Source organism: Berghia stephanieae, chromosome 6, assembly GCF_034508935.2.
Source record: "Berghia stephanieae isolate SIO BIC M18660-M18661 chromosome 6, UCSD_Bste_1.3, whole genome shotgun sequence".
NCBI classification, from domain to species: Eukaryota; Metazoa; Mollusca; class Gastropoda; order Nudibranchia; family Aeolidiidae; genus Berghia; species Berghia stephanieae.
In genome coordinates, this window is record NC_088365.1 from 54013962 (window position 1) to 54024740 (window position 10779).

The following is a 10779-nucleotide window of genomic DNA, read 5'->3' on the forward strand; positions in this document are numbered from 1 at the left end:
CTATATCAATCGTGCAAATACACAAAAAATTAATAGTTTGAGCAAATTTAATGAGAAGAAATCGCCCAACTTAATAATCTAGAAAGCTGCGAAAACCTGTGCGAAATTTAATTGTATTACATATAAATATTATAAGTATAAGCGAGAGGAAATTTACCACAGATAAAGATAAAGGGAGTAAATCTGACTCATAAATAAGTGAACAACATTAAAAACAAACAAACAATTTGTTCCTTTATTTATGAGTCAAGATTTACTCCCTTTATCTTTATCTCCATTTGATTGACTCATTGAGGCACCTCTAGTTATTGGGATGTTTTCCGACTTGACACAACCTGACATAGATTCATATCATCATCTGCCATTAAAACCATATTGCCACTTCAGAAGTTTTGCATCCCTATATTTTTGTCTCGGGTTTCAAGGTGCTTGTTTGTTTTTAAGGGTTTCACCTTGCTTGTTTGTTTTTAAGGGTTTCACTGTGCTTGTTTGTTTTTAAGGGTTTCACCGTGCTTGTTTGTTTTTAAGGGTTTCACCGTGCTTGTTTGTTTTTAAGGGTTTCACTGTGCTTGTTTGTTTTTAAGGGTTTCACTGTGCTTGTTTGTTTTTAAGGGTTTCACCGTGCTTGTTTGTTTTTAAGGGTTTCACCGTGCTTGTTTGTTTTTAAGGGTTTCACCGTGCTTGTTTGTTTTTAAGGGTTTCTCCGTGCTTGTTTGTTTTTAAGGGTTTCACCGTGCTTGTTTGTTTTTAAGGGTTTCACCGTGCTTGTTTGTTTTTAAGGGTTTCACCGTGCTTGTTTGTTTTTAAGGGTTTCACTGTGTTTGTTTGTTTTTAAGGGTTGCACTGTGCTTGTTTGTTTTTAAGGGTTTCACGTGCTTGTTTGTTTTTAAGGGTTTCACTGTGTTTGTTTGTTTTTAAGGGTTTCACAGCGCTTGCAACACATTTAGGTTATATCAGCACCAGTAAAAAGGAAGAAAATGGGATAGTAAAAAGAATTACAATTAAAGCACCCAAGAAAAAGTAAGACAATGGGGGAACTGGGATCAGATGTAGATTCCAAGAGCACACCATCAATGTACTTAGTTTGAGATCACCTATAAGTCTCATCCGGACACAAGCACAACATCTAACAAAGAGGAATACACTGGGTGGGGTTCCTACCTCCCATAGTGGGCAGGGAGGTACTTGCTGTGTCTTCTATCCCCTCTTATCTGTTTTCCAATTGCCTTCTGTCTTTGTCTTGAAGTGAGATTGCTTGGTTTTGTCCTGGTCGGAGTCCTTTGCTGAGAGGGAAACAGTCGAATGTATAGTTATTGCTTTGGGAGATGATGTTTTTTTCCTTGTAAATCATCTCTCTGTTATGTACTGTATTATGTTATATTTGATTTGTTAACATTTGAGTGTATTCCTCTTAGTGGGGACCTGTGCTTGTGTCTGGATAAGACTTTTAGTGATCTCAAACTAAATACTTTGATAGTGTGCTCTTGGAATCTACATCTGTTCCCTATTTGAACCAATTCCCCGTTGTCTTACCTTTTCTTTTGTGCTTTAATTGTAATTCTAGAACATTTTACTAACCCATTTTCTCCCTTTTTACTGGCGCTGATATGACCTTAATGTGTTGCAAGCGCCGTAAAACCCAAAAACCAAAACAAAGTGCCTCCCTGCCCACTATGAGAGGTTAGGAACCCCACCCAGTTCACGGTGCTTGCCACAGTATTCCATCATATCAGAACCAGTAAAACAGAATTTTATAGAGGAAAAGTAGTGGCCATGAAATTAAAAGCACCCAAGACAAAGCAAGACTAAAGGGGACAAATTAAGTTTAAAAATTGAGCGCAAAAAATATAGCGCAATATCCACTAAACGTGCTAAAAGTAAAAGCACTTTACAAGGGGTCCCTGGTTAACAGCAATATGTAACATGTAGAGTGAGACACGACGCCTGTTAGGCGATATTACAATTTTTTTTTTTGGACAGATACAACGCTGTTCACAGCCAGGTACTCATTTTACACCAGAGTACGGTGAGAGAATGTGAGTAAAGAGCCTTTTCCAAGGACTCAATTATGCGCTGAGCGAGGTTTGAACCCAGGACCTTCCGCTCTGAGAGCGAGTGTCATACCACTAGACCACATAGCCTTTTTGACATTACCTAAAAGTAAAAGGTTTCTGCACCCAAAACATCCCATGTTATGTATTTTGCTCTATTTTTTCGGATCTGAAATAATTTATTCATTGTTCTTGTTGTTGTTTGTTTTTAAGGGTTTTACTGCGCTTGTAACACATTTAGGTCATATCAGCGCCAGTTCAAAATGGATGAAAATTGGATAGTAAACAGTTCTAGAATTACAATTAACAGGACTGGCGAAAAAAGTAAGATAAAGGTGAATGGATCAAATAGGGATCAGATGTAGATTCCAAGAGCACACTATCAATGTACTTAGTTTGAGATCACCTATAAGTCTCATCCAGTCACAAGGACAGGTTTCCACTAAGAGGAACACACTCAAATGTTTTACATATAAAGAAACATAATACAGTGCATAACAGAGAGATGATTTATAAGGGAAAAAATATCATCTCCCAAAACTAACTATATTTGACTGTTTCCCTCCCAGCCAAGGTATCCGACCACGGCCAGGACAAAACCAAGTAATGTCATTCCAAGACAAAGACAGAAAGCAATTGGAAAACAGATATAGGGGAATAAAAGACACAGTAAGTGCCTCCCTGCCCACTACGGGAGGTCGGAAACCCCACCCAGAGAGAAAGGGGGATAGAAGACACAGTAAGTAAGTAAGTAAGTGCCTCCCTGCCCACTATGGGAGGTCGGGAACCCCACCCAGAGATATAGGGGGATAGAAGACACAGTAAGTGACTCCCTGCCCACTATGGGAGGTCAGGTACCCACCCCGTCATTTTTATTCATTTCCAACTAAAAACTCAACACACTTGATGTAAATAAAATAAGAAAAACACACGTGAAGAGAAATTATACCAAATGTGAGTATTTTATTTGTAAAATCTATAAATAGACAATCATTTAATTTCTTTTAAAAATGTAAATAAATATAATTACGACCCAATGTTTCAGGACAGTTTGTTTGCGTTTAATGGTTTTACGGCCCATGCGAGACCATTGTGTCCTTTCAGCGTCAGAAAAATGGAAGAAAATGAAATAGTGATGCGATTCTAGAACTACAATTTTAAAAAAATGAGAGAAAAATAAGACAAAAAGGGAATTGGTTCAAATAGGGAACAGATGTAGATTCAAAGAGCATAATATCAGTGTACTTAAGTTTGAGATCACTAAAAAGTCAAAAGTCTCACCCAGACACCAGCACTCACTAAAAGAAGAATACGCTCAAATGTTTACAGAATGTATCCAAAACAGAATACAAAACTAACAATACATAACAGAGAAATGATTTACAAGGAAAGAAATATATCTCAAAACTACTACTAATACTAAACATTTGACTGTTTCCCTCTCAGATAAGGACTCCAGGGTTAGGACAAAACCAAGCAATCTTATTCCAAGACAAATGCAGAAAGCAAGTTGTAAAATATAATACTGGGAGATAGAAGACACAGTAAGTACCTCCCTGTCCACTATGGGAGGTCAGGAACCCCACCCAGAAAGCAGTTTGGAAAACATGTGTAGAGATGTAGACGACACAGGAAGTGGCTTGTCTGCCCACTATGGGAGGTCAGGAATCCCACCCAGAAAGCAATTTGGGAAACATGTAGATATGTAGACGACACAGGAAGTGGCTTGTCTGCCCATCATGGGAGGTCAGGAACGCCACCCAGAAAAAAACAACAAAAAAAAAAAACAAATTAAAATCACACTTCTGAAATTTTCGAAAATAAATAAGAATAATAAAATGAAATAGAAAAAAAAGCGTAAATTTACAAATACGAAAACCGCATATGTGGACATTTTGGGATTTCCCTTCGTCAACACAACACAATGAATCAATCACTAAAGTCGTTAGTGTTTCATCGATGGGGTTTGGTCGACAAGGGAGGAAACCTTTTCAACAATTTGGTTCTGAAACTGACAGAGTTATTGGACATTTTTTTATTGGTACCAGGCGCGATGTGATGAAACTTGTCAATAATACAATACAATACAATACAATCAATAAATGATGTGGATGAAACTTGTCAATAATACAATACAATACAATACAATCAATAAATGATGTGGATGAAACTTGTCAATAATACAATACAATACAATACAATACAATCAATAAATGATGGGGGTGAAACTTGTCAATAATACAATACAATACAATACAATCAATAAATGATGGGGGTGAAACTTGTCAGTAATACAATACAATAAGTAACAATACAATCAATAAATGATGGGGGTGAAACTTGTCAATAATACAATACAATACAATACAATCAATAAATGATGTGGATGAAACTTGTCAATAATACAATACAATACAATCAATAAATGATGTGGATGAAACTTGTCAATAATACAATACAATACAATCAATAAATGATGTGGATGAAACTTGTCAATAATACAATACAATACAATACAATACAATCAATAAATGATGGGGGTGAAACTTGTCAATAATACAATACAATAAGTAACAATACAATCAATAAATGATGGGGGTGAAACTTGTCAATAATACAATACAATACAATACAATCAATAAATGATGGGGGTGAAACTTGTCAGTAATACAATACAATAAGTAACAATACAATCAATAAATGATGGGGATGAAACTTGTCAATAATACAATACAATACAATACAATCAATAAATGATGGGGGTGAAACTTGTCAATAATACAATACAATACAATCAATAAATGATGTGGATGAAACTTGTCAATAATACAATACAATACAATCAAGAAATGATGGGGATGAAACTTGTCAATAATACAATACAATACAATACAATCAATAAATGATGGGGATGAAACTTGTCAATAATACAATACAATACAATCAATAAATGATGGGGATGAAACTTGTCAATAATACAATACAATATAATCAATAAACACCGAATTGTTGGAATGCTGCCCTTCATGTCAGCCAGTATTTTTTTGTTTGTTTGTTGCTTTAGGTCTCTTCCAACACAATTGAGGTTATATGAGAGACCGCTGAAACAAAAAAAAAAAAAGCAATCTAACAAAAATAGTACAAATGTAAATCAAAATCATAACCTAAAGATATCATAAGCTAAATTATAAATAACCAAGAACAAACAGGCAGAAGATTTACAGAAAAAAAAATATCCCCTGTCAAAAATACAATCACAAACCAAAGAAGCAGGATAGGCTAGTAAAGAGAAGAAGAAACGACATCACTATCGGATCGGACACCCATGCGAACATCATAGGTATATGATTCAAGGGTGATGCTCCCATCCAACCACCCGCGTCAGCCAGTATACAGAGCTGTGAGTAAGAATCTTTAATAGTAATGATAATGATGATGATGATGATGATAATAATAATAATAATAATAATAATAATAATAATAATAATAATAATAATAATAATAATAAAAACGGCAAAAAATAACGGACAAAGCAATGAGTGAGTGACGTAAAACAATAAAGAAAGCAACACACCACATTGTTATATAGCGTATTTCTTTGCTGCACCATGCTACATGCGCTTTGAAAGGCTACATCATTAATCAAGAGGCTCATTATGGTGGCAAACGTTCATATCAAACAGTACAAGCGACGGGTGCATAAGATGATGATGATGATGATGATGATAATAATAAGAAGAAAAATGATGATAATATTTAAAATAATAATAAGAAGAATGATGATAATATTAATAAAAATAATAATAATAATAATAATAATAATAATAATAATAATAATAATAATAATTATAATAATAATAATAATAGATAGATAATAATAATAATAATAATAATAATAATAATAATAATGATGAATGAATGATGATGATGATGATGATGATGATAGATATATATAATAATAATAATAATAATAATAATAATAATAATAATAATAATAATAATAATAAATAATAATAATAAAAAATAATAATATATAATAATAATAATAATAATAATACTTTATTTCTGTGCCCAAAAAGGAAAGACGGGAGTGTGTTAAAATAAAGATGACTCTTTGCCAAATAAGAACCGAACAATCTGCCATGGTATTGGAAAACATAGAACATAATTTAGCCAAGGATTTACAAGGAAATAATCTCCTAAAATTAACTCTATATTAGACTGCTTCCCTCCCAGCCAGGGTAGCCCACTGGGGCCAGGACAAAAGCAAGTAATCTCATCCCAAGACAAAGACAGAAAGCAAGTTGGAAAACAGATATAGGGGGATAGAAGACACAGTAAGTGACCTCCTTGCCCACTATGGGAGGTCAGGAACCCCATCCAGAATGAGTTGGTTGTTCGGACATTTATCGACGAGTGAACCGTTTTTTAAATGTAATAAAATCTAAAAAATATCCCATTTGGGTCATTGTTGTGAAGCCAATCCTAGCCTTCGTTTCCATTATTTGGCAATCAGTCAGATGTAAATGAATCAGATGGGTACAAGAAAAAAGGCATTCATAAAACACTGTAAATTTACACAGATAACAGATTAATTAAGCAAGGTAAATAAATGCATGCATAAATGAATAAATAAATAATGTAAAAATAAAGAAGCATGTGGTATGCCAATGTAAAATCAAAATTAAGATAAAGCCATGAAAGTATTTACATTTTGTAAAATAGCTTAAATTAGTTGTAGATAGAATATGACTGCACACTTTAAAGGATGAAACAGTTTCTGCCTCTCTGTCTTTATTTTTTAATTTTGTTCTCGAGCAACTCAAACTACACTTCAACAAATAACAACATGTGCGATAAGTTTCAAACTTCCTATAAATCATTTCACTCTATGGAAACAGCCCTCCTCCGAGTTTTTAATGACGTCTTAAAATATATCTACGAAGGCAACGTCGTTCTTCTCAACAGTCTTGACATTAGTTCAGCCTTCGACACCATCGACTACAAAATTCTACTCCACAGGATGAAAACATGTTTCGGGAACTAGAGTACTGTACTAGACTGGTTCGAGTCTTACCAAAAAGGATGTAAACAATGTGTAAAAATAAGCGACTACACGTCAGAGGAAAAGGAACTGCCGTATGGCTTGCCACAGGGCTTGGTCCTTGGGCCCATTCTTTTCAGTCTATACATGGAGCCATTATCCCATTAATGCTGCCCATAATTTTCTGTACCGTATCTATGCAGATGACTCAGACTATTAAGTCGTCTATTTCTGATATTCATGACACAATTCAGTATTTTTAAAAATGCATGATTGACATTCATTAAGAACTGGATGGGTGAGAACAAACTCCAACTAAACGAATCTAAAACTTAAACTATTTTTATTGGCAATAACACCCAAACAAAGCAATTAGAAATTAGAAGTATTAATATAAATAAAAGCGAAGTGCGTTTATCTCAGCAGGTTAGGAACATGGGGGTCATCCTCGATGAAAATCTATCCATGTCATTCAGTGTAAATAATGTCTGTAAATCCTAGAGTTTTGAAATCAATAGACTAATCCTTGTCAGAAAGTTTTTAACTGAAAATGTCACCCCACTTTTGGAAAATTTGTACTGGCTTCCTGTCCGCTCTAATAGATACCAAAATTGCTTTATTAGTCTTCAAATGTCTTGACAATGTAGGCCCTCTTTATCTTTCTGAACTTATAAACCTTAAGCCTTGAACCAGAAGTCTTCGGTCCCCACGAGACACCACTCTATAATCTGTACCAAAAAGCAAATTAAAATCTATTGATGATTGCTCTTTTCAATGTCATGGCCCTAAACGCTGGAACATCCTACCGCACCAATTAAAAAAATTGAGAATATTTCAAAATTTAAATCTGCTTTAAAAACCCACTTTTTCACAATTCATTTTATGCCATTCCGTCTGTCATGTTTGTATAGCATTACTTTAGCAGTGTGTATTTTGTTTCCATGTTCAATTTTGACTAAGGGTACTAAATTTTTTAATGGGGCTTGTACCAGTGCAATCATTTGTATAAATTGTAAATAAATGATGGGAAACATCCTTGAGGAGCACCTGTGTTTATGGTAATAATGTTTGATTTAAGGTCATGAAATTGGACAAACTGCGTTCTTTTTTATATAAATTCATTCAAGAATCCATGAAATCATTTGAGAATTAACACTCAGGTCTGTTAGTTTCTCCATAAGTAAATGAGAGTGCATTGTATTATATGATGAGGAGAAATCAAAAAAGAATTCTACAGTAAGATCTTGGTCAGTCTGGATGCTTATAAAGGTAATAAGTAAACAATGAAAGACTGCTCAATGCTTGATGTGTTTCTAATTGAGAACGATTTTAAATAAATATTATTTATAAAGCACAAGTGTTTCAAAACAATTAAAAATGAAAGACACAACCTTTAGAACAGGACGAAACATGAAGCCAATTAGGAGTTCATAAAATATTCAGATAGAGACAACATTGCTAGACTCTTGAGGTAACCTCTGAACTCAACATATGAGTGCAAAATATCTTTCCTAAGGGTAAAAAAATATCTAAATATGTAAATAGAAACACAAATGATCAATAAAAAAGCACATTTCTATTGGTTAACCATGCAATGCGCTTCACAATGATTCGCTTATTACCCCATCAAACCAAATGGAACTTTGTTTACAGTTCATACCAACAGTTGCCTGTTAGGCATACTTTTTGTAGTATTTCCTATAATATAATATTCATTACTGCGAATAGCCAGGTACTCATTCACAACTGAATTGATACATTTCCACTCATTGTATGTTGTTGGCGTTGTTTTCCTGGGCTTGTTGATCCTGCTGTTAATATTGTTGATGCTGATGTTGTTTTTACACCGGTTGTTGTTATTGTTGTTGTTTTTTACTGCTGCTGCTGCTGTTATAGTTGTTATTGTTGGTGTTGTTTTTTACACCTGTTGTTGTTATTGTTGTTGTTATTTTTACTGCTGCTGCTGCTGTTATAGTTGTTATTTTTGTTGTTGTTTTTACACCAGTTCTTGTTATTGTTGTTGATTTTACTGCTGTTGCTGTTATTATTGTTGTTGGTGGCGTTGTTTTTACACTTGTCGCTGTTATAGTTGCTGTTTCTATACCTGTTGCTGTTATATATCTTGTTTTTACTGCTGTTGCTTTTATAGTTGTTGTTGCTGCAGCTACTGCTGCTTTTGTTGTCGTTGTTGTTATGGAAGAGGTAGGGATGAGATTGGATATAAAAGTCTAGTTGCAGATAATGCTGTTCCTCGGGGTGTATTTGTATCTGAAGATTGTTGTAGAATTGGTACGTGGAACTGGATAGCTAAGTGCTAGTGCTAGATGGTAATAGTGATTAGATGAGGGTTCAAACCCACAACCCAACAGATACGACAACTCCACCTGGCCACAAGAGGGGCACCCTACAATCGACATCATCCAGCTGCAAAGTTTTTATTCCATAACTCTCTATTGTCTTCTGGCACTTTTCTACGCACTTCATTTCCTGTTATTAACTCACTCAATCCTAGATATTTTTGCTACTTTTCAAAATTAGAAAAAAATGTATTAAAAATGAGCATGTACATATATAGTTTTATTCGACAATCATTAACATGTAAACATTAGCTTTGATACTAGATACGCCTATAATTTGTCTCAGAAAAATGTAATAAATTAAATAGGCATGGGGTAAAAGTAACCCTGGGTAAACTACGGATATAGTCGGTGTTAGGGTTGAGTGAGTTAACAAAACTAAGAGACGGTTCCGATCACTTTTCTGAATGACGTGGAACAGTTGTTGTCGATGCAGTTGAACTTGTAGTTGTTGTTGTTGTTGATGTTGTTGTGGTAGTTGGTTGTTGTTTCTGTTGCTGTTGCTGTGGTTGTTGTTGATATTGTTGTAATTGTTGTTGTTGCTGTTGTTGTTGACTTTGTAGTGGTTGTTTAGTAGGATTGTGGAGATTTTGAACTGGTATTTTGTCTGAATGAAAGGGGACTAGTGGATCGTGAACAAGGTAATGGGATGGTAATTCGTGTCCTTGCTGATGTTGCTGGTGTTGGCTCCGCATCCGTCCCGGGCTCATCACATTGTTTGTATTTGGATGTGGCTGAGATTTTTCTTGGAAAGAAGTAAGGGAATGCCCGTCATCATCATTACTATAACCACCACCACTACAAGCACCACCACCAACACCACTAGCACGACTGCTACCACTACCACCACCACCACCACGGTTATCACTACCCCCACCAATGCTAACACTACCACAGTGAACATCACTTAAACCACTACCACCACCACCACCACCACCACCACCATCCCTTCTCCAGCTTTCATCTTGACCATTGTCATTACTACCACTGGGAATGACATTTACATAGTTATTCCTTCCACCCCCACCACGATGACCATGACTACTGCCACCATTGTTATCAATCACAGAGCATCTTGACACCCTAGGCACAGAGGAAAACAATGGAGGGTACTGCAGGAATTTAACCTTCTGGCACTGAGTTCGAGGCACATCAGTCCCACCACTTTTCGGCTCCAAATAAAATATGTCACTGCCAAATAAGGCAAGTGCCATCTCATAGCCAGTTGTCTCCCTTTCAGCCGATGTGGATGAGGATGACAAAGACGCTGAAGAAGACGAATTCGTTGCTGATTTTAATTCAGTTGATGTAGAAGACGAAGTCCTCG

The 10779-nt window shown here is 35.3% G+C and overlaps 1 protein-coding gene across 1 annotated transcript in view; it reads right to left on the reverse strand.

The window, feature by feature from the left end:
- Positions 1-6844: 6844 nt before the first annotated feature.
- LOC144975269 (uncharacterized) overlaps positions 6845-10779 on the reverse strand; it is a 23024-nt gene continuing 19089 nt past the window's right edge. Inside the window, exon 7 of the mRNA XM_078919198.1 lies at positions 6845-10779. This exon is cut by the window's right edge and continues 367 nt beyond it. Coding sequence (XP_078775324.1) covers positions 9848-10779 — 932 coding nt within the window. The 3' untranslated portion in view covers positions 6845-9847.